This window comes from Nothoprocta perdicaria, unplaced genomic scaffold, assembly GCF_003342845.1.
Source record: "Nothoprocta perdicaria isolate Ctin4 unplaced genomic scaffold, notPer1 scaffold_83, whole genome shotgun sequence".
NCBI lineage: Eukaryota > Metazoa > Chordata > Aves > Tinamiformes > Tinamidae > Nothoprocta > Nothoprocta perdicaria.
Genome location: NW_020456121.1, coordinates 2,023,016 through 2,048,719, shown reverse-complemented (window position 1 = coordinate 2,048,719; position 25,704 = coordinate 2,023,016). Strand labels below are relative to the sequence as shown.

Sequence of the window (25,704 nt, the reverse complement as noted above, 5' to 3'; positions counted from 1 at the left end):
TGCTTTCCGTCACTTTCCTGTGCCTGTGATATCACTGTCACTAAAACATCATAAAGTTTTGCCAAACCCGCGCTGCCTCAAGCTGAATTTCCTGATTCGGTGTGTATTTCCATCCGCAGTAAATGGATACAGTCATAACTAGAGAAGCTACCAAAGCCTGGGGAGACATTTGGACAGGTAGGACAGCAAGACAACGAGAGCCCTTGGGGGAGGGTGTGTGTAGCTGGATACTCACAGTGAGCATGGCGAACATGAGCTGGCCCACGTTGAAGGCGTGCCTCCAGTTGTGGTACAGAACCATCCGGTAATTCTTCCTCACCGTCAGAAGCCACCGGCACAGYGTCTGCAACGCGAAGCACAGGCTGTACACACAACCCTTGCCACGGGTGCAGAGCCACAGCACGGTGCCACGGCACGGGCTRCACGCAGCTCTGCAGGCAGGCGGTTACCTCGTAGTCAATTTTGAACTTCTGCACCATGCCAAGCTCCATGAACATCCGCAGGGCCGCAGTAATCATGGCATCCACATCAAGCGAGAAGTCATCGAAGTGCATGTCGTCAATGCCAAGCTCTGACACCAGAGGAATGTTTGCTGCCTGAAAACGCCAAAGGGAAAATTGTGACTAAAAACCTAGGTCTTTTATTTTCCCCTTTGCCAGAAGCCTCCCAGGCCCCGTTTGGACCTGCCGGCACATTCCCAGCTTCATCCAGCTGCCAGACAATAAAACCTCCACGTGAGACCCGCAGGCGGCAACAGAGGAGCAGGGGAGCAGCAGGAAGGAATCCAGTGGGAGCGGGTAACAGGCTCACGTCCACCTGGAGCCATGCGGAGCATTTCCACTGAGCGCCCTGACCACGTTCCAGCTCCCCCAGCAGCGCCGTGTATCCCAATGCAAATCACAGGGCTCGAATGCAGGAAACATCTGGATCGCCAGCAGCTGTGCATTTTAATTGCTGCCATTCAGAAATGCAAAGCAACTGTACAGCTCTGCAGAATTTCTCCAGCCAAATGTCTTTATACCCATAGGAATACTAGTGCCCTTTCCTCTACACCGCACACCATGGATTCATAGAACCAAAAAGAGTAATAAACATCCAACAGAAATACTTCTCTGTAATAATAAAATATAATTTTAAACATTCTGATCATTTAGTAAGGAGGCATACTACAGGAACCCCTGCTGTTTTCCCCTGTCCGTGTAACAGTGGGGCATCTTTTCAGTTTCTGATAGGAGGAGGAGGGCCCGTACAAGCCCGGGCGGGAGGCGCAGGCCGCCTGCCGCCGCGGTGCCCGCACGGCCGTGCACAGCCCGGCCCCGGCGCCGCCGCAGGCCGGAGCTCGGCCCCGCGCTCGGCACCTCCGGCCCCGCTTTCGCACCTGGGAACACCCAGCTGGAGGTTCCCTCACCTGTGAGCGTCTGCACGGCTCCCTTCGTGAAAACTCGAGGAAATACAAACACCGGCCTGGAGCCTCTGCTGTCTAGACCTTCCCTGGCCTTTCAAAAATGGTGATTTCTGCATCATTCAGTTACTGTTAGAGCCTTTGGGATGCTCAGCACACATACCCGCGTTTACTCCACGACTGCGTTCATTGGCATTCGCCGTAAGACGCCCCGACAGCAGAAACACGGTCGCCCCTTGCGCCTACCTGCTGCCCCGAGCAAAGCTAAGGAACAAGACTCGGAGGCAGCAGCAGTACCCGATCCCAAGCAGATCTGCTTGGRATTCCTTTTCTGAAAACACTTTACAAACCATCGGTGGCCTTTTCATGAACTCTGAAGTGAGGAAGGGTTCTGAGCAAAATTTTCACAGATGCTTTCTCCCCTTTAAGGAGAACGAGGACAGTTATTTCTCTTGCTGCTTTGCACTGGAAACAAACACTCACCGACCTGTTACAATTCAGGGGAAACACCCCAAGCGTTTGCTCGACTGCAATGGCTTTTTCTTTGTCAAACAATGGAGAAATAACAATATATTCCAAATCTATTATAAACTGAACAACAGGATATTAACAAAGCAAGTCAAAAACAATTTCTTCCCATGTCAGTCTGAAACTTTTAAATATTTATGAGGTTTAACACTCCTAAATTTAACAGGAGTGCCATAATCCAAAATAACTGCGGAATTAATAGCCAGGAGATAACATTTGTATAAAAGAACCATTTGCTTTACAACAGCAATAAAGGAAACAACAGAATTATGAGTGTTGGGACTAATTTGAATAATGTTAAAAAAATGATATGTCGTGGGGCTGCAGCAATATTCCGGCTGCACCTGGCATTGTCTCTCCTCAGTTTCTTAGATCGGAAATGCAGCAGTCCAGGGTTTATAGGACAGCAGTCATTAAAACTTCATTTTTTTTTTAATTACAAAGATATAAAACATGTTCATAATATGGAATATTAAAACATACCCAGCTCTGAAATTTTGCTGCACTGCAGGAGAAATTCCACTGGATTTCTTAAAATGAACAGCAATAACTACATTTCCTTACTGGAAAAGAGAGGGGATGAAAGGACCAGGACAATATGAGGAAGGGGCAGGCAATTAAAATTCCACCTACACTATGATTATTTTTTAAAGCTCCCCCCTCAGTGATTTAAGGCCACTTAAAAGGCTTGCTCCCTTGTGAATGTTTTGAGGCTCCATTTCCTCTTTCTAGAAACAATCAAGAACGTTACCCACTGAAGTCTTTTTACCCTGCAAACCAAACAATTTCAAGGCTCTTCATCCTTGAGAAAGATCCGCGTGCCTCCTGAGAGCTCACTGTAAACCAAAGCCGGACGTGCCGCCGGTGGCCGTGACCCAGGTTTGGCAATAAATCACAAAAAACAGTCTCCAAAGGTGCCACAAAAACAGGTTTGGGCCAAACGTGGCCCTGGCTGCTCCGGGACAGTGCATGGGAGCAGAGAGGGCGGCTTCCCTCAAGCTCTGCTGCTCCCGAAGCTCCGGCTGCTCCCGAAGCTCCGAGCTTCAGCCTCCCTCAAGCTCTGGCTGCCCGACTCGGTCGCTGTCCCTCCTCTGAGGGAGGTCACAGTATGAAGGGACATTCAGATCACTGGAGACTGGGACGAAATAGGAGCAGGGCCTTGGCACAAGTCGAAGGTGGACGGATGGAAACAGGAGGAGACCCAAAACCTGCAGGTGAACAACCTGTGGGTATTTGTATGCTGCCTCATCCGCAGTTAGCAAATTAATAGCGTAGCACGTAGCTTAAACATGAAAAGTGGAACAAAAAGTTGCATTTAGTCTTGTTTCAAAGAATTATGTTTTGTTAATGGTGACGCTGAATATAATTACCATTTAGCATGAATACTGGTATTTGCTTTAATTATAAGAGAAACCTCATGGCATTAGAAACCTATATACTCAGCTCCTTTTATAAGAACAAGAAAAGTCACTAAGCAATATATCACCTAAAAAGCTATAGCATTTAGGTATCATGCACTGGCAGCTTCAGATAAAAATATGGTATTTACTTTTTGCTTTTGCCATAAAACTACGTATGTGAGAGAAAATGATTTTTCATAAYTTTGTATTTTAAATGGCAAGGTCATTACAGTATTTCACCTGCTGTTTCCAAAGGTAGCCTAAARCTGTTAAAAAGCTGAAAGTATCTTAAATGTTCCTGATTAAGCAATCTGTCCTGAACATGCTACTTTTTCAAAATGAGACCCATRAAAAGGAATAAAAAATTTCATAAGCTACTCAGATAAAAATATTGCATTTAAAATTGTTACAAAATATAATAGAAAAGCCACAAAACACATTATTTATGCTGCTAAAAATCAATCCTTAGTGTTAAAGTTGTTTCCTAGTACATAGAAACAAAATATATGGCAGCCTATAAAAGGAACAAGAAAATTCCATTTTAAAAGAACAGCGACATAAAATAAAAGCAATTAATGGCCTGAGCATCTATTATTCTTAAGACCAAAGTCCATAGCCGCGGCAGCTCAGGAGTGGGGTTTTGCTGGCATCACTTTCTAAGCAATGATCTCCCCAGGTGATCGCAGGGAGCTGGTGCACACAGGCACTTCAGGCTCTTTGGGCTCGTTTTTGCAGGTAACGAGGGAGTAACCAGCACGTCCCGGACTGCAGAGCGACATTTAGCTGATCCTGCATAGCCACAGTTCTCTATGGTAGCAGGCTATTCCCATGGACATCGCTGGACGCCTCAGATATTAAACTAGAAGAAAACAACTTACTACAATTTCAGAAGAGTTAATTCTACGTATTGTGCCTCATGATACGGGAGGCAGTGAGGAGGAGGGGGGCGGCCTCTTTTCAGTGGTGGACAGCGATAGGACTAGAGGAAATGGCTTCAAACTGAAGCATCGGAAGTTCCACAGGAACTTAAGGAAGCATTTCTTCACTGTGAGGGTGACARAGCMCTGGAACAGGCTGCCCAGAGAGGYTGTGGAGTCTCCTTCTTTGGAGATCTTTAAAACCCGCTTGGATGCAGCCCTGTGCCAYGTGCTCTAGGTGACCCTGCGTGAGCAGGGGGGTTGGACTCGATGACCTCTGAGGTCCCTTCCAACCTTCGGCATTCTATGATTCTATGATAACCAAATTACACTCAATATAAACACAGCACTAAAACTTATATCTTTGTAGTTCCAGTTCACATGGTCAAACTGCTCCTGGCACACCACAAACATCAGAGATGGCATCTAACCACTGCAATACAGCTGGAGTCAGTAAAAAGGGGCTTCTCAGAAGATCTTTACAAGTTAACATGAGGACCTATGATCCCTGGTTGTATTAGTTACTAAAGCTGAACGTAACTGCTGATGTTGCCGAYGGCAGCAACAGCAGTTTCACTGACGCCTGCGCACACACGTTGCTCAGCCTGCTCGGAGGGGACTGCCAGAGGCAGGGGTCAGACATGGTCTAATGGGTGATGCCTCCATCCCATTCCTATTCCCATGGGAGATGGAAAGCTTGATCTGGAGGGGCAGTTTTTCCCCAGGGCGAGGACTGCCCCTCTTGGCTGCCTCCGTTGCACTGAGCACAGGGGCCTTGCTAGAGCGGGGCCACATGGATGGACTCCATCGAGGGGGCCCCGAGACCACAGCCCAGGTGCTCCCCGCAGAGCTGCTCGGAGGAGGACGGACCACAAGCGGGTCCACGTGGAGTCTACGAAGGCCCAGAACCATTTCGGTTTTGCCCRTAAGCTCCTTGCTACATGTGAGCTCACCAAGCAGAGGGGTGCATAGGTAGGGGAAACACAGAGGCCCGGGAAAACAAAGATATCCGATGCTCTCAGCTGTTTTTTTGTGTGTTCAAATCTTGGTTTAGCTTGTTGCAAAGCGAAGGAGCATGGAAAATTTCACCCTAACGGCCTCATGAAATATTCAGCTTGCTGCTTGTGCCTGGGGTGCAATCTGCACCATGCCCATGCAGTTGGAGCAAGAAGAGAAGTGCTGAGGTCTATTTCTCATACATTTAAAACGTTTATAATCTACAAGACTAAAAAAGCAGAACTACTGACATAATTTTTCCCTTGGAAAATGCATTTACTCTATGCTAGAGGAAAAGATGCAATTCTGTGYGCAGAGAATGAAACAATATCATAAATAAAGCCTGAAAGGGTTGCAGTAGTCAAATACTTCCAACATAGTATCTGTTAGACACAGCTATGTCTGGATGACACCCACAGCCCCAAACACGACCCGATCCCGCAGCAACGGAGCCCTCCCGTGGTTGCTGCCTCCAGGGAGTGGCAGCAGATGCTGGGATGGGGCCGGGGGCACCCAGGCCACAGCGGGACCCGCGCTCGCAGCGTGGCCTCCACCTGCACCTCCCCATGGAAACCCCGCCAAGACACCGCGGCCTCCACCTGCACCTCCCCACGGAGACCCCGCCAAGACACCACGGCCTCCACCTGCACCTCCCCACGGAGACCCTGCCAAGACACCACGGCCTCCACCTGCACCTCCCCACGGAGACCCCGCCAAGACACCGCGCGAGGGGCCGGGGCCTGCGTGGGGCTGCCGCTGCCGGGCCCGGCGCACCAGGCCCCAGCACGCAGGCCTTAGCAGGGGGTGAAACTCTACCCATATCACCATTTCTTTCCCCGTATTTTGCAGCTTAACCGAAAGACTACTCCGCACTCAGCCTTAGAGTGGAGCAAGGATGGCACCCAGTGGCCAAACAGATTCATCTCACACAAACGCTGTCGTGTTTGCAGCGCTCACCGGCCCAAGCTGCTCAGTGAGCAGGAGGCTCTAGCTCCAACACAGACCTCTCGGTAATGGCCAAACCTTTACAGGACACTGGCTTGTTCATTTAGGGACATTCCTGTCTGCTTTTGCAAGATGTATTGCAAAATAATGCCTACCGAAATACTGCAGTTAATAACGTAAAATCTTAACAGTAAGCTTTTATGATCAACTGCTTGCAGCCCAAACACCCTGTAGYTGTCAAGGGCCTGTTACCAAAGAAAATTATTTTGTCTTTTCATACTGCATATGTTGGCGAAACAGCAGTTTCTCTCCTGGTTTTGTAATCAGTACCATTGCTAAGGAAAATTTTAATTTTTCAAATAATGTTGATAATATTAATGCCAGTCTTAATATTTCTATCCAAATAAAGTTTGGTTACAAAACAAAACATCCCTTTACAGGAAATTCCCAGCTCTAACTTTCAGTCTGCCAGGCCTACAAAACAAACCTAAGCACAGCTGAACAGATATGTTTCAGAATGCAAAACGACATGCTATTTTGCTGCATTGCTTTGAATAATTCTTTCACAAGTGAAATAGTAAAATGATCTTCCTTGGCCAGCCTGGGAATAAGGGCCTCAGAACATGAGGCTGTTACGTACACAGCTGGTCCCAGGGACATCCATTAACTGCACTGGGAATAACTCGCTCCTTATGGAATCTGACAGGCTGTCAGTCACACTAGACCCATCTTGACGTCTACCTAAGCAATCATCATTCTCCAAAACTCTCTTAAAAATGTTTAAATTATCCAACTTAAAGYGCAAAAGACTTCGTTAGATCCATTTTTCTCCCTACCTGAAAGCCATTCCCATGCAAATGTCTGTGCCTATGACAGACTGCAGTATCCGTCCTACCTTATCATTGGAAAAGTGGTGAATTTTTTTAGCCATTCATCAGATACTGCTGAGGTGTGCGTGACATGTTTAAAGCATTCTGTGCCTTATCGCTTTTTGCGGGGCCGTCGCGCAGCTGCTGCAGCAACATTGACCTGTATTTACTCCTCGGCACTTTCCTGCTGACAGGAGATTCTCGTCCCATGTGATGACCCATCGGATGGCAGGACAGCCAGGAGGGCTGCAGGATAACGAGCCGTTTCACCCGGATTCCGAGCAAGGCTCTGCCCACAGTTATTCCTAATTTTCTTCTGAGCATTCCCAAATCCTGAAGCAACTTTCAGATGCACCACATAAGAAGCTTCCCATGTAAATAACAGCACAAAACACAGCATTTGAGAGCAGCAAAAGAATAGCACATACTGTCTTTTTTTATGTATGGGCAAATTAATAACCATAACTGTTTTATTACTTGCTCCTCTGCTGATAATTTCTGTTGTTGAAGAAGCACTACATTAGTGTGCATAATTACTAAGAAACTGAAAAACAGCCACTATTAAACGCAATAAGTCAGTAATATTTTAAACTATTTAAAAGTGTTTTTAGAGCGTAAAAGGATATTACATGCTTTGAATTTTATTATAATCTAAACCGAATTGAATATTTCAGCTTTAAGTGAAGAATGCTTTCTCTAAAGTAGCAGAAAGACCCATTTTGTCCATGAAAGTAATTTTAATATTTTCCTATTTATTTCCAGTGACACAAAGCAGCTTATTATTTGTTAAGGTGTTTTTAAAACACTGAGATTTGAGCTCCAGTGTGAATGTGAAGTAGTTGATTTTAGAAGTTTTTATTATTAATATTTCTAGTCATGCTGTGTCTTTACTCCACACAGCCTGTATACCAATATTGATTTTTCATAGTTGTTTTTAATACTGACCTATAAAATCTCTTGTTTCTAACCTACACTGTAAACACATACAGGTATTAATCTATATAAGAAATACACATGATAGATACATTTTGCATTTATGTTTGAAAAATAAGACTTTTAAAAACATGATTTACTTATAGTCTAAGAAAATCCAGGAACCCTACACTCCAAAATAAACTTCTTTTTTGCAGACTTATTATACAAAATGAGCATAACTTTTTCTGATTATGATTAACAATAATAGTAATTGTATGATTTGTATGAATTGTATGATAACAATAATAATAAGGGACTAATTTCAGGGAGTCTCTTGCAAAAAAAAAAACCCCAAACTGATGTCAGTTTGACTGACTATATACTAGCAAAAAGATTTAATTTTGAAATTTCAATAAAATTGGATTTTTACACTTTGGAAAGGAGATTATTAATTCTTTTTTTTTTTTCTTTTTTTTTTTTTCTCTTTTTTTTTTTTTCTCTATTAATCATTGCCAGAATCTGGATAAATACCTTGTAGGACACTAGTCCAGCAGAACAGGGCTCCTTTAACAGCAATTCACAAGTGGGTGCCTCTGCCGTCTCTAACACATCTAAGTCTTTCCACTTTCCYTTATTCTCATTAAATACCCTATAAAAGAAAACAAACTTCCCACCAAGTAGATGCGCAAGGAAGAGTATGAGACCCAGGAAAATGCATCCCCTTGGTACACACTCCTTCCAGCCTCAGAGACGGCCTGGGCCAGTTTCTCTGTACAACATGTCTCATTTGACTCTTCCTCCTCTTAATTTATCATTTAACTCAGCAACATCTATGGTGAAAGGTCATATAGTTTAAGTGGGTGTCTTTTTTTGAAAAGATCTTTTTGTCAGATGAAAATCTGTACACCCTGATAGTTTCATATTTCATGAGATGGCTCTAAACCTGAACACTGCAAGAGAAGAGATCATGAACAACCTTTCCCTACTCCTCCATGCCTTGCCATTCCATTGCTTCACCAAAATTTAAAGCCTTTCTTTCAGCTTTGTGCATCTTTGAACTATGCAGCATTAGCCTTAGCAAATAAGAGCATTACATTCCAGAAACCGGAATTTATAAAGCACTATTTTATCATTTCTGTCATTATTTATTATTTTTAATCATTTCATTGTATGCAATGTGTTTCTGACTTCTTGTTTCCATGACAACTGAAGACATAGGCACATGTAAAAGGGTATGAAAGCAGTAATACAATAAAGACCTCAGCTTCATGAATTATGAAACTCCTACAATATGCCCTGGTCTTCTTTCACGCAGGCAGTATGTGTGGAAAAGCACAGAAAATACATCTTGTGTCTGCGTACATTTCTCAAAAGGAAGAGACACACAGTTCAACATGAGCACTCAAGCCTTGCACACTCTCAAGGTTTCTCCTTGTTTTACCCTCAAGGTTTCTCCTTGTTTTTCCCTACTGCTGCTATTCACAGTGGACCTTGAGCAGCCAGAATTAGCGCTGGGCCCAGCTCATGGAGACTCCGAGAGACTCGTCCTCTGCAAAGAGCCGAAACACTCCAAGCTGCAGGTAACTCCGTGCACTTTGAAGGACTGTACGTTGTGTAACCGCCCGCGTGATGGGGACCTTGCCCTGCAATCCTCACCTCACGTGTGATACCTGCCTCCAACCTTGTCAAACCTACCGGGTGGCTGAAACAGCAGCACCAAGGCACATGCACAGCCCCATCTGCTAGCGACACACAGTGAAATGCTGGTGACTCTTCACATGTGCTCTGAAAGCCAAGGCCTGCTTGGCTTTCCGAAACGTAGTTACCGAGTAAGACGATAGTGACATCAATATAGAAAGTGTAAATGATTTAAAAAACAGAATAAAGAAGAAACTAGAATAGTTCTTAGCTGAAAGATGGAGTAAAGGATAATGTAGCATAGGAATGTTTCCCCAGTCTGCACAGAGATTAGAGAGAAAATGAATACAACTATTTTTGCTCACTGTCCACTCATGCTTTACAAGCAAGTATAGAATTGCAACAGCATGTAATATGTATATCAAACTCACTTTATGTCATAAAGGTAGTGCACTCCTCATATCCATCTTAAAACAATCATCTTTCATGCATCTGTTTACATTGTCACATACAGTAACAGACCTAGAAGCTGTTTCCCTTTCTGACTCAACTCTATTAATCTTTATTTAGCTAAAATATCTAAGTTTGAGGCAGGGTGGAAAGAGCCTACCTCTATGTAGGTAGATCTTAACTCGCTACACGCCAGCCCGTGGACTTGAAAAATACAGGAGTTATTATTACCGCTACATTTCGAATCAATTCTTTTCTGTTGTGAGGCTCTCCTGAGCGCTGTTTGTCCTAAAAAAACCAAGACTCTCTCACAAGGCTATAAATAATGCATCACAGTCATTAAATATTGATCTGGCTTGTACCATTCACAGCTGCACAATTAGGTTAGCTTTTTAAAAATAGCATCCTGTATATTACACATCACAGGGCAATGTTTACATATTCTCTTTGGGAACTCTATTAGTTGAATTTAAAGGTGATGTGTCTTTGTRGAGCTGCTAGCTAAGTCACAGGACTTGTTCATTACTGTCTCACAAGGCAGCAACTCCTGCTATAAATATCCTGTCCTGGACCCAGTTCTGAATTCTTTACTCCTGCACCCTGGATTTCTATATTTGTCTACAAGATTACTATTTATAGGATGGAGAGCCTGGATTTCAATGAAAAGAGACTTGGCAATACGAGACAACTGTTTAGAACARCATCAACCTTAGATTAATTGGACTTCATTAATCTTATTTCAATACTACAAATGCTTTTAGCTAAATGCTGGCACTGCTGTGTGATTGGAAATAACAGAGTTCTTACTTTAACTCAAAAATACAATGGAGAAATTAAAAACTTTGTGGCAACTCCGAATTTAAAAATCATACTTATTTTCACCTACTCATTAAAAATAAGGGAGAATGGGTAGGGGTGTGATTCACTGGTGTGCTATTTTAACCTGTGCTGCCAAAGTGCAGGTGAATCTAGCAGAGCTACATAGAYGTAAGCGAGAAGTGCAGGGATGAATCAGACCCCAGGCTTCAGACACCATCAGATGTGCAAGAAATGTTTGCACTCAAGGTGGATTTTTTGTTTTACTTACAAAAGCCCATGAAAAAATAGGTTTACGTTTCTGCTCCAGATCTAGAGCAATGGCATCAAAAACCTACCTACCTCAATTAGGTAATACCTATCACATATCAGAAAATACAGGGAGTATTATGTGCTTTATATTAACTAACATACCTGATTTAATTATTATTAGATAGCCATTACAATTTATTTTTAAAAAAATCTAAGCTGAAAATTGTTTAGGGGCAAACAAATCAGCCCAAAGGCYTTAGTTACCCAACAGTAGTTGGGTCTAGTGTAGGCCAAGAGCCTGTAGTGAACAGCCTACATTAATCTCCTTTAGTTATTTCTATCAAGTATGCCTGTTAACACTGAATTCAGTTCACACTGAATCAGAATATAAAGCAAATTGCAGCAGGAATTTCATCTGAAATGTGCCAATAAATCACCAAAAGGAAGGGGGAGAGTTTTATCCAACACGCAAGGGGAGGAATTGTTTCTCAGCTAGTCAAGTCTAGATGACGAGCATCATATAACACAGGCTTGCACCAGCATTACCTGGATGACATTTAATTCATGACTGAAAGCAAGATAATTGGACAAAAAAGATGGAAAGTTTTCAGAAAAAAAAATCTAAGTGCAACTAGTTCAAGGATAGTTTGGTTATATTCCCCATTTCCTTGCCTGTGTCCTTTATAAAAATGTATACTGTAGATGTTATGAATAAACRCTCTTAATTTCCCTCTGTTTTACAGCCAAAGGTGTAATTAAATACCTGCAACATAAAGGGATAATGACAAGATACTCCTTTACTGGRAGACTGGCAAACCCATCAATGCCGACACTTGAGGAAACATGTGGAGTAGGTGCTGAAGGTGCCAGGGGCCGAGTGCCAAGGGCAACGCGGTGGCCCTGGAGYGGGAACACAGGCCGGGCAGCGGCAGCTGCTTCTGGTGGCTGAGAGCAACCAAGGCGGCCAGACAACCAGCAAGATAGCGGCCGGATCCTGATGATCACCGAAATTATGCTACAGGAACCTATTCCTACGTATATTAACATGCAACAAAATATAATACAATATTTATGGCCCTTTGCTCCTTTCTCCTGTCTCTCAAACGGACCTGTCTTTCACTCACCAGACATAAAATACAATTATTAAGCACATGGAAGTATCTTCTGYTGGCTGCAGAGTTGGAATGATCTTCAAGTATATTTATTTTGAGCAATAAGACAGTTATTTAATCATCATTTTACAAGAGGGTGGGTAACTGCAGCAATAAATGCAWCGACAGGAGAACATGACATCCTTGCTGCAGGTCCAGGCACAAGCAGCACTCTAAGGCACCACCACAAAACTGATCAACTGAGCAGCAATAGCTGCTCTGTCTCATCAACATCAGCTTTGCTGGGTCACCCATAGCTCTCCCTTCCACTGAGATCATCTACTTTTAGCATTAAAGTAAACTTTTCTCTGAGATAATCTAAATCCTTTTTAATTTACGGTTATATTTTCAGAAATAACTAAAAGTTAAATTCTTACCTTAAATTTGTCAACTTCTGCCTTTGAACATGTTGCATGATAAGATAATACCTGCCCCAGAACAAGAGATAAAAAAACATTTTTGTACATCTGACAAGCAGAAATAATAGGCCTTTACAGTGCAGTCTTATCAATAATTCTGAAAACATATTTAATTAATATTTATGGATAATAATTTGGTTTCAAATGTCAGCATATAATAATTAATTGCAGGTTATCAGGTATACATTTGACATTTACATTACAGGCAGTTTTATAGGGAACCATGGACAGAAAGTAATTTAATATTATAAGCATTCCCGCATTGTTCTCCTGAAGTTCTACAATTAGGAGAGAGAAGTTAATGTAAGAACAACTTTACAGACTTTAAAYAATGCCTTTTGCCATAATGTTGAGCTTTAATGTCTTTTCTTGTGGCACATCACTGCATGCAAATTATAGCACCTCTATCCTGTGCCTGACATTCCCTTCAATTCCCTTTGGGAGAAGGGTGCATTCAACTACCATGCCCGAAGGTCAGTAGGCRCCGTGCTCTCACACAGGAGCACGCACGCACTTAGGGACGTTGCACCGAGCTCTTGTGAGAGGAGGGAGCACCCAGCACAGCCCAGAGCTGCAGGTGGCCTCACGTGCGCTGGGCCCATCCAGGTTTTTCTTTGCACGAGGCCCTGGAGCACGGGGAGCAGTCGAGCGCTCCCAGCGAGGACAGGTCTTCCCAACTGCACAGCACCAAGCGGCCGGCCTGTGCTCCAAGCCTTTGACATACAGATTTCGCTTTGAAATTGCTTGAATCTATGAACATTCCTGTTTCTCATGCAAATACCGATCTCTATTTCAAATGCCCTTGACTTGCAGTATTTTGGGGCAATAAGTCCCAAAATGTATTTACTGATACTTCTTTTACAWTTTTTTTCTAATATGAATAGTCCTATTGACATTCATTCTTCATAACACAGGAAAAGGAAGAGAAAATCCTACAAAAGTAACAGGCAAGAAAATGAAACCTTTTCATCCATTTAGGCTGTCTAGTCTATATCTATTTTACATAGAAATGAGCTATGCTGGAATGCCAGAACCCTTCAGTATACACTGGCCTTAACCTCTAGCAGAGTCTTTAGTGAGCTGACAGCCACCCAGCTCTGACTTTATTCTAGCARTAGATGTATCTGAAAAGGGTCTAGCAGATGCTGTTTTTGATACTAAAATAAACTATAATGATGATCCTGCTTACGATTGTTTTTCAGATTTTGCCCTGTTCACTGTATGTTCTGCTTATTTTTACAAAATTAGAAAAACAACAAGCTATGTAAAATACATCCCAGGAGTTTTCAGTTATTGATGGATAAGAAGATACGTTTAACAGCTAGATTCGTTCCTACATGTGCCTGTGTAAGAAACTTRCTTCAAACTTAAGAAACCAGGTTAAGAAGTGAGCTTCAAAATTACTTAAACTGAGGGCAAGGTCTGCAGCTAAACGTACCCTGAGAAAGTTTCCCTTTAGTACTATTTCAATAAAACAGTATTCTAAGGTGTAGAAAGGTATATACAGGAAATGATGATCTCTACAACAAATTCAGAAGCAGTAGGTTCCTTTACATGTGATGAGCAAGAGAGGTTTTATTAAGATGTACACTTACATCAAGAGCCACAGACTGCTTCGCCCAGGATTTCTTCACTTGGTCATACATTATCGTGTTGTTAATGCCCAGACCGCAAAAAATAACAAAAGCCTAAAAGCAGAGAGGAAAAACAAAGAATTTGATTATAATACAGGCATAGATGAAAGTGGTCCTAGTCACTGAAAAGAAAGTGGATACAAATTCTAGGAATAATTTGGACAGGTTGCAAACCAATAGGTTTGGACAGGTTACCTACAGAATGCAGGGAGGTCACTACCCTGAGCAAGAAAAGATAAGATACAAGACTGTGTTTTAATTAGAATGCAACGTTATCAAGCGAGTCCTTCCCAAGGCCAGTGGCAGCAGTTTGTAAGGTCGGCTCTTCAAGGCCGGCCCGGATGAGGCCGTGGAAGAGCTAGGTCTCCGTGTGGGACGTCCCTGCCGGGGGTGCCACCAGCACCGTGTCCACAGGGCTGCACGCTGCTGCACTGGGGCGGCGAGCACAGCAGGAGGAGGAGGAGGAGGAGGAGGAGGAGGAGGAAGGGCACCCCACGGTCACCCCTCTGACCCCCTTAGGGGGTTCCTCCCCCTCAAGCTTTTTCATTCCTGCCAGCTCAGGACTCGTGCATTTTGCCAGCAAACAGCCACTTACTCCCACAAGCCGCTTGCATAACCCCGAGCAAGCGCCAGCCAGGGTAGCGGGAACCTGCCCTTTCCMAAGGGCCCGTTCCCGACGCTCCCAGCACGAGCCCTGCAGGGGCAGGCGGCACAGCTCGGCACAGAAAGGGCTGGCCAAGGCGGGTAGCACTTGGCAACTGAGGGGGATACAACACGGAGGGAACATTCCCATACTCTGACTCTTAAAAAAATACAATTAAGAACTGCCAAGGTGATTCATTGAATTGGGGAGCAGGGAGCTGCCCAGTCTGAGCAGTAAAGACCTGCCAAACACCGAGGCTGCTGGTGCACTTTGCTCTTTGTAAGAGACAAAGAGAGACTGCTGGCTTAACTTATTAAAGAGGATTAGTAGGATTAATAAAACAGAAAACATAAATTATAGCAATTTAGGAGCATGTTATCTGGGGAATACAGGACAATACACTTGCTATACTGGAATAAATAGCTCTTAAAAGAACCTTTTTATGTAATGCCCTTATTTTTCAAGCAAGCTGTTTTCCAGGGAGAACACTGAGCATACATACAATCTTGACATACAATCTTTTTTCTATTTGCAATTTGAGAGTCAAGGGGCCAAAATTTTACCTTATGCAAACAGATAATTGGCAGACCTGCAATAAATCACAGGTCCTGCAACCCAGAATGAACCCGATAGTTCTGTACTTTCATTTAAATACAGTAATTTTAACCATTATCACGTCTTCAAATATTATACAGAGATGGAAGACAAATATTCATTTGTCCTCATTTATTTCAGGTTCATTTATCGTACTGCTTTCCATAATACCACAAAAAAAAGGATTGTACAAACGTAATCAAATTATGATTAGTGAAATTGCTTAATTAAAAACRCACACACTAATGAAGCGTGTGTGTATCTGTGTACTTGTACACAGATATTTAGAGACAAGTACACCAGGATTCTGCACTTTGGTGGCAAGCTAAAAGAAATAATCAACTCTATCACCTCCCAGATAAGCAATGGTAAACACAGACACCTGAACACTAATAAGTGACACTTCTACAGCAACAAAAAGGTGGTACAAAAGATGCAGACCATAAACACAGATTAAGTATTCTTNCCCCCCCAAAAAAAATACAGCAGGATTATCCCAAAATATCAAATCCCGCTACAAAACTGAATGCCTCTTACCTCAAACAGTCGCTGGTCGGCATCATCAAAGGGTTTCCCATCAAGCCTGTTCAACACTTGAGCCACTCCTTTAGAAASAGTTAATATGAATTATAATCTTTACTCATTAGCTCATAATGCAGATTATATTCATTAGTAATATATAAAACTTATTTWTAAAACTAAAAAGCAAAATTGCAAATATTTGTTCTGTAACATACTAAGCAGATATTAGTATCTGAGATTCCGATCAATTTGAAACCAGGACTCAGTTTATAGCTTTCAACTGTTATTTTCTGTTTTGTAAGTGCAAAATTAGCAATTGAAAAATCTTTACTCACAAGGCTTTGCACAAATGCTTATACACCCGATTCTGCAGAGTACTCGAGCACTTTGCTAAGATCAAGCATGCAAGTTGTCCCTGTAATTTCAAGTCACTTGCATAATTTGTGGAATAAAATTGATTCCCAAATCTTAGTTAATTTATCACAATCTGGGAACGAAAGGACAACCCTGCCTTTCTTTCCCCCCATTATGGTTCATCCAATTTTGGTTGGATTCAAGAATTTATTGAACCAAAGGAAAAAAATGCAATTTCTTGAAACAACTTGGAGAGAGAAAGAAAAAAGTATTCAAAGCTGTTGGCTGTAGCTGTGTTAGCACCGAGCTCCGCTCCAACACCATTTCTCTTTCATTTAGCTACAACACAGCCYTAGGAAAGCGCTGTAAGAACCACCGGCAGCCGAGCAGAGCTTCCCTCCCGCTGCCACCTCGGTACCTTCCCTCTCAAAACCGTATTTTGACCGTTAAAGAGAGAAATGACCATTTTGCTGGACCGCAGAAACAAGTTGCCCAAGCTGAGCACAAGAAAGGGAGAGCCAGCAAAACCACCCCAGCACACCACACGTTTTACACTAACACTGTTAGGATTTCAGTTTTCCTCTCATTAGTCTTCAATACAATATGTAGCTTAACAGCGAACAATGGGAAAGCTGAATAAGGCCATATAGTATCCAAGTCAAAATATCCCTTCTTGGATACTTAGCATGCATCCTAGGTACCATAACTTCTTAACTATATTCAGCTGGGAAAAGGAAGAAAAAGGAACATGGAACTAAAAAGACAGAATTAAATTTACATTAGCACAAAAATGGCACAGCCATGAGGAACATCTTACCGATTATTTGGTGACTGCTATTCCATATGGGAACGCACAGGACAGACCTTATGTGAAAGCCAGAAATCTGGTCAGCCTAAAAGGCAGAAATGGGAGCTCCCATCAACGACAGCTTCTCATTTACAGACTTTGAAAGTCGAATAATGGGTATGTCAAGCAGGAGGCCCATAAGTTTACATTTACAAAACTCATTTAGAGTATTTCATTTAGAGTAGCTCAGACCTCATTCACGGTAGGTTTAGCTCAAAGTCACAAGGACAATTCTAAAAAAATGCCAAATACAAAAATCACCATCTCTGCTTCTGAGAATGTGCACTCTGACTTTACATGAAAGGCAAGCTGTGACTGTGTACATGTCCAGACAACTGCCATAAAGAGGTGCAACCTGGCAGGAAGTTGATGTGAACAAAAACAAGATTTGAGAATTTCTGTACAAATGTTATTTGTAGTTGTAGTTCTGCAGAGAACTTTGTGCCCTTTGTTCATTTTGAACTAATATAGTATRAAGCTTTGTATTTTACTATAAATTTAATTGATCCTTCATTTGCTATGGTAAATAAGCTTTATTCTTTGGSGTTATTTCTCAAAATCTCAAGAAATAAAATATTTTATCAAAAAAGATTTTAAGAGAAATTAAGAGAGTGGGATAAGCCTACTCAAAAAAAATGTCAGCAGATGTTCTCTTATTAAAACTGCTGATACTTAAGGCAATCTGTAACCAAAGTAAAATATCAGTGATAACTCACACACTCAGRCAAGGCAGGCTGGAATTACTGCGATCTCCCAGCTAGGGAAAGTTGCAGCTCAAGTTTTTGAGTGCTAATCCAAACATACATGGAATACGTCACTGATATCAGACTGGAGTGCCCCCTAAAATCCATATGAGAGGGGAGTAAAACTGCCCCATATGTATTTTCAAAAATAAACTTAATAAAAACAATTTGGCATTAAATTCTCGTGAATTAACTGGGATTTTTAAAAAGAAAAAAAAAAATCAAGCACCAAAACTTCAAAATGCCAATTAGTGTAGAAAAAAACAGCTGATGGAGAGTGTTTTTAGTACAGGCACAAACAGATGATGTTCATAACTTCAGCTGCACATTTTTTCCATCTAAGACATAAGGGATATCATGCTCCTCTTTCAGTACACCTGACTGTAGATCAATGACTAGCAACTGAATTTGAGAATTACATTTTCATAGGAACCTCCCAGCAGTAAATAATTACTGCCATGGGTATTAGGTGATTTGTTATTCCTTGTTTAAATTGGGCAGTGCCTGTAACTTTGAGAGGACTAACTATGAAATAGACATCAGAAGGCTGAATTATTCAGGACCTGACATACTAAAATCATAACTGCAAGSGCAGCAGGGACTGGCATCCTTCACTTCAGCACATCTCTGAGACAGGATAGAGTCCACAGGCACTAATCCTGTGTTCTAGAGTTCGGAACAAACTAGCATCAATGCAGACAAATCCTGCTGGTTTGACAGCTCTTCCTTGTAACGAGGCATGATAAAACTGGAACCAAGGAGTCTCGGCACAAAAGCACTTCCAAGCTCACTTCTTGTTGCTCCAGAGCCTGGGCTTGCTGCCCAGTTCTGCCAGAGCAACTGGTCAGAGCTGCACAAGTGCCCCCTGGTAGCTCTGCTTCACCAAGGAGTTCAGTGAAGGTTTTGTCCTTCCATATGCCTCTAATACGAGTTAGATGCAAGGCACGTGTATGCACTTTCATCTAAACCTACTCCTAGCTAAGACTGGAATGACTTGGGATGCACACACAATTTTTATTAGGAATGATACTTATTTTGAAGAACATTTTGCAGAATTACTGAATTAAAAGRGTTGGTTAAATCAGACTAAAACCAACATTTGTCTCTTAGATACTGAGTCTGTTGATGGTCTGTGTGCAGACAGTCCCCGTCACCCTGGCAGGTAACAGCACTGGCTCCACTAACACGGAGCAGCAGCAGGGCCATTTTCAGCAATAAGAGCCAGTTTGCATAAAGCTCAAGGCACTTCATACAYGGAGGTATCATTTATAAACCTGTGACAGAAAGCAACTGCCCATAGTTAGACACTGATTCAGTGACCTATGGTCACTCTATAAAGCCACACCAACACCAAAGATAGGACACACACCGAAGAGAAAACATAGTTCAATACAAACATTCACATGCTTTACAGTCCTCAAAATTTGACAATAAAAATCGTACTTCATTAGTTACAGTGCTAAAAATGGGATGTACATGAACTTTTGTAACAATCTCTCACTTCGGCATCGAAGCGGGGATCCTGGTAGGCGTCGCTGATGTTCACCGGGAGCCCCGTGGAAGCCACGAGTTCCGCCACGCTGTTATTGATGAGCCAGTCGGAGCACGACGGGGATTTCTCCACGCTGTCTTTGAAACTACCACACAGCCAGCAAGGGAAGGAAACATTACAGTCAGCGTGGCTCTAAAGCCCTGCTCGTCTTACAGGYACAATCACAAGGACAGAGCAGCTGTTCACAGTTATTACTAGTGATGAAGAATTATTTACAGAACAATGCTTTTTTTTYCCCCAAATAGTTCATGAAAAAAATCTTTCCCTTTCACTACTCTTTTCTGAAATAACCTTGGTCTACTGTGTAAATTAAATGCAATGCTCAGTAATGACAAGCAGCTACATATAAATCAAGAGTATCTTCTAGCTTTCCATGGGATATAGGCTTGCTCCCATTCTAAATAAGCAGACCAATCTAAATAGCATTCTTTGTAGAGCTACCTGAAAGCATATATTTTTAGATTTAAACTTTTCTAATTAGTGTAATACTTCATTTTAATTCTGCATGAATACTGCATTTTAATTCATATTTACTATGATTATTTGTCAGGTCAAATGCCAGCTCCTTGGTTTTGGTCTGTACCTCTTGAGCGGCTGGAGAAGGGATCACAGGACAAGCCTGGGAATCAACAAGGTGCCGCCGCGGAGCGGGACACAGGCACACAGAGCCCGGGAATGTTTCCCTTCTCCCCGGGCTGACCTCCTGCCGCAGCCCACGAGGGCTGCAAGGAACTAGCACASGACACCAGCATTTTAGGCTCGGCTCAGCACCACCTACCACAGCTTCTGCAGGGCACTCRGTACCTGTACAGCCTCTAAGGTCCTCGTCCTGTGCCTCATCTAGTTCCCTTCTCGCTGACTTACTGCAAACACGTTTGTGACCTTGGCAAGGGGTAGTTATTTATGTGCAAATAAATAATTCATGTCATCTCAGTTTTGAGGAGAAATTCAATTAATTTTCAATGCCACAGGCATATCTGYTCAGGAAGAAGGGCCTCTGAGCATCCATGGAGAAGCCTGCAATGGCTAGAAACTTAAAAGCAATGTATGAGAATGGAAGAAGGTGCAGGTAGAGTTGTCTGAAGAGTCCATCAAGGCGAAAGGTTTTTTTTTTTTTTTTTGGCTGTATTTTTTTTCCTGAAGACTAATTCATCTAAGTTGCTCATTTAAAAGAAAACTCAATATTCTTAGAAGACTACAGAGATGGTAACAATGATTTACATAAAGGAATCTCAGTGTATCAACTTTCATTTAGAATAAGAATTTTGAGAAAGTGTAATAAATGCTATGCACACACTGTGAGAGGAACCTATATTCAAACACAGCATTCTTGAACTGAAGTATAAAAATTCATCTGTATAATCTAAAAATTACTTTAGGGTGTCAATGTACTAAAGAAACACGAATTATTCAAAGGTAGAATTTTCATTATAGATGTATAGCTTTTAGTGCATATCTTAGGAAAAAACAGCCATAAAATTATGAGAGATACAACATAAACAGCAAAGACTGAAATTTGAATGATGTGATTACATGAGAGATTTTAAATCAGGACTGGATTAGGGGTGTCAAGCATTTTAAGTGGCAAATTAATTCAAGTTAAATAATCAAGACGTAATTCAARAAGAAGTTTAAAGGCACATTCTACAGTGCCACCTACATCTCTAGCAATGCTTTAAGAACCACATTGAGGAGAGACCCAACTTTCAGTGGGAGGAAATATCAGTGTTTAATTCAGAGCTAAACTACAGCCTGCTGGCTCAGGCTCCATCCTCTGCAGCTCAGAACAAACAGAAGTTACTGAAAAAAAAAAAAAAAAAAAAAAAAAAATCAGAAGCAGCATTTTTTCCCATACTATGGGAAGCCCTGGCTCCGGCTGCACTGATGCAGGCGGCTTTAGCCACCTCCTCCCGCCCTGCAAGGGCGGCAAGGGCCAGAGAAGCAGCAGAATTTGCTCGTGGGGCTCCGGGGGTGCTGCAGCTCGTGTGGCTGGACCCACATTTCAGCACTTTCTGCAGCAGCCTCGCTGGGAGGGAACGTGGATCTCCTCCCATGCTGGGATGGAAGCAGCCGACCTGCCCTGATACTCGGTTGGAGAACGCGGATCCCACGGGGGCACCCGCCGGGATGACGGCTCTGCAGGGAAGACGTGGCCCACAGCAAGCTCCCCCCGGCTCACACGCACCCACAGCACCTGAGAACAGAAGCCTCAAGGCTTCTCAGATCAACATGAATACAATACAGAGGAATATTTTTTTTGAAGATAGGGCAAATTTAAGAAGCAACTTGAAGAACTAAATGGCTGGAAAAAAAGAATGAAAGCATCAGCATACTAACATGGATGGGAAGTGAACTCAGTCGTGGCAAGTGCTGCAAAGGGACAAATTATACACACACATCTACATGGGGTCTCACAAGGTATTTCTTAACAAAAAGAAGAAAAGAAAAAAATATTAGGTGTACTCATCGCAATGTTTAAGGAATTATCAAGCACATGGCAATTGCTTCTAAAACCAAAGAGAAAACGTCTTAGATTTTGGAAAGATATACTGGCTTTAAAGTTTTTTTCCCCCCTCCTCTTTCAGATAAAACCTCATATAACCATTCTCTTTTTACAATTCCCCTAGTTTTCCACAAAAAAACCCAAATAGTTAATATTTATCTTAACTGGAGTAACAATGAAGGAATAGCACTTTATGCCACTTTAATTCACGTGCAACATCTCATGACTTCTCATCAGTTGTGTCAGCAGAATCTAGAGTGAAAAGGGCACAACTCACTAGCAGGAAAATGCTCAAATGTCAGGGGCTCCAGGCATTCTTCTGTATCCTAAATAACCTTTATTTTCCCACCATAGTGCCAATAACACAAGCTGTGCCTGTGCTAGTTCCAAACGTGATGTCATATCTGCCAGTCTACACTTCACTTTCGTAAAACTAACTTTGTTCTCCACTGATTGAAAAATGAAAGGAAAGCAATATATCTTTATACCAAGGTATACAGAAATATAACTCTATAAATCTTTTAAGACTGGCTCCCAGTTGCATATGCATATCCATGTGTCTCGGTAAGCACAAGTTGAGCACATGCAGAGCAGGCTGCTAAAACCTGCTTTTTGTTAACACGCTAATATAGCTATGGTAACGAGGAAGGAGCCAGCTTGGTTATCTTGACACCACTCTACGTTGTGTTGACTAATCTGGCTATGGATCAAGTTTGTGAAAAACAGAAATAACAATTAACAACCCTTGATTCATATTGCTGTCCCTGGGCAAAAGGAACCTATTTTCATCCACTTAATTGAACCAGGAAGGAGTAACTGTTGCACTGAAGCGCTTGGTCAAAAGTGGTAGCTTGTGATTCCCAGATGAATCAGCAGATTATTTATTCATATTTAAAGTTTCATATATATACACACATTTTTGAATCCCGTGCTTTCCTTTTCCACTTTGTCTCCCACTTGTCTTCACTGAGGGGACAGGGCACAGAGGAAATTCCACTCTGCTCCTGGCTGGACTCTGCTGATAGGCTGCACATCTTACAAATGGAGCTGTCTGGTTTTCTAATGTTGTGAGCTTGCTCCATGACAAGCATTACGAATGATGAATTACTGTAGTCTGCTGCACAATGTACATATCTGCCTTACCACACTGGAGATGAAGATACACTAAAGAAGGAAATTTTTCCTTCAAGTTTTTTCAAATACTACTACTTAAAGGGCTTAACTATGGAGAAGCACTAAGCAAGCTCCATGCCTGCTAAGCTACTGATACCAGGATAGAAAAAAGTTAGATTTATCATTACAGTAATGGTTCTACATGGAAAATTTTAATTCAGATTTGATATGAAACTAGGTTGCATGTAATACAGTATGCAACAACCACTGAGTTTGAACCCTATGACAGAAACCTTTGAAGAACAGCTCTGAATATTCGTCCCCACACTCCGTGTGCCCTTCTAGATAAGCCCATTACATTCCCTCGTAGGAAGATAGCAACCYCATGAAAAGACTAAGCTCTTAGTACCACCTGTTACAGCTAGCTTTTTAATCAACGCTTAAGTACATATCAAACTAAGCTAAATATGTATTTTTGACTGGGCTCCCAGACAAGATTTAGTCAGAGTCTCTGAAAAAGGCACATTCCCTGGGGTTCACAGGCCTTGCAGCTTGAGACTAGAGGGAAAAAAAAAAAAAAAACAAAATCTTACTGGAAACCTTTCAAACACAACTCTAAGGGGGCACTTTGTACGACAACAGTCTAAAATTATTTTATTTTACTTCAGCACTAACCACRCAGAACATCTGCATGTTCTCCCTGAAACCAGCATCCAAGCACATCAGTTGTTTCATGGTTTTGTCTCCAAGATACTCATACAACATTAATATGTAAATACCAATATTAGCATGGATGTTCATTCAAGCCGTACTGCACTGAAGCTGAACATGAGTTTTATCTGAGTAAAAGCTCTAGGCTCAGGCTGTCTCAAACCTACTCAAAGTCCCATACAAAAACATAACTAAGATCAAACATATTTAAAGCTATGGTGGGGGAAGGAATCAATCTATTACCATAGAAAACATGAGGACTAACCTGTTCTCAGCATCAGCACTGCATTTGGGAGATAACAGTTCAAAGGACTTGGTGAATTTCACCACCTGTCACATAAAAAGAAAAAAAGGATATTAAAATTGTTATTCAAAATGCTACGCATCTACTAAAATAGTAGTATCAGGTTCTGACATTTTTATGATTTCTTTTTATCTTGTGATCTTAAAATAAAATACTCTTGCAACAGAGAATTCATGCTGAAACTATCTTCTATTTGTAGTTCATATAYAAGAGATATCCAATCACTTCATATTTTCAAGCCTCCTTCATAAAACCTTTTTGCAATAGAATGTCTTTTTCCTTCAAAGGACTTTGGAACATAAATTATGAAACTTGATCCATAACTTCTTTTTTTAATATATAAACAGGAAAATAAATAGAAATATCTATTTACAGTATTATCCAGTTTCTCCTGAACATGTGGTATTGCCTATCTGCCTATGTGCCATGCCTATCTGCCAACAGCAGTAAATACACGTGCAATTTAAAACTGGCTAAAGTGACACACAGAATCCAGATAATGTTTTTTGGATGCTAGGGGTGATTCCCTATATTCCACTTCAAATCTACATTTTAAAATGTTTTCATATGATGCAAATTTTAGATACAGCTTAAAATTGATAAACTCTACCCAGATATATTTTGATATATATCTCGTACTCCAAATCAAAGAAGAAAAAGAAATATTGTTGACACTTTTTTAAGCTTAACTGGTTATTTCAGCTGACCATATTCCAGGATTTGGAATGAGGCTTGAGGTCTCACTGCCTGGGTCCAGAAAAAAAACTCTCTTCTCAAAGGTAGAAATAATAGTAACAGCAGGAGAAAAAAAAATAAAAGCAATGCCATTCATAAATTACTACCAAAATAATGTGCTCTTTATAAAAAATAATCCTTATAATTGAAACCATAATAACATTCCACTGAAACATAGTAGGAAAATATCTTATAACTATAAAATCATTATGGGGAGTCTAAAATGGGAAAATAAAATAAAAATTCTGTAACAGAAAATATAACTGAAAAATAAGGTTGATACAGCTTTTATGAATACTAGTATAATTTAGGGCATACTCCACTAAAATTAATTAATTTCTATTCGTGCAAATGAAATGAGAATTGTAACTTTCCTCCAGGAAAAGTAATGTTTTTTTCTGCCTTACAGTCAGACACATCCACTYGTGATCGCCTCTCTGATCATCATTTAGACACACAACCTTACAACAAATAATCAATTACGGAGTCAGTGAATCCCAGGGTATTTGGAGAGGTATTATAAATAACACTTTTTATCYCTCACCTATTTTTTCAATCAATAGAAAGGCTGATAGCTTATTTGTGTTGATTAGCCTCAAAGCACAAGCAGGGGCTACAAATAAAAAGACATCCACTTTCTTCATAATAACGATAACCATGAAAATGACAATAATGTTAAAGATCCGTAAGGAAATTGTCAGAAGTCTGTGAATAGCAGCGTTACAGAGTCCCAGTAAAAGCCCAAGTCACA

The 25,704-nt window shown here is 41.6% G+C and overlaps 1 protein-coding gene across 1 annotated transcript in view; it reads right to left on the bottom strand.

Moving 5' to 3' along the window:
• Window positions 1-25,704, bottom strand: part of PDE11A (phosphodiesterase 11A) — a 92,172-nt gene that overhangs the window by 22,851 nt on the left and 43,617 nt on the right. Inside the window, exons 5-12 of the mRNA XM_026052040.1 lie at window positions 24,180-24,244; window positions 19,537-19,672; window positions 17,263-17,338; window positions 16,107-16,174; window positions 14,294-14,386; window positions 12,657-12,707; window positions 450-596; window positions 236-343 (exon numbers count right to left, since the gene is read on the bottom strand). Coding sequence (XP_025907825.1) covers window positions 236-343; window positions 450-596; window positions 12,657-12,707; window positions 14,294-14,386; window positions 16,107-16,174; window positions 17,263-17,338; window positions 19,537-19,672; window positions 24,180-24,244 — 744 coding nt within the window. The remainder of the gene's footprint in view (window positions 1-235; window positions 344-449; window positions 597-12,656; window positions 12,708-14,293; window positions 14,387-16,106; window positions 16,175-17,262; window positions 17,339-19,536; window positions 19,673-24,179; window positions 24,245-25,704) is intronic.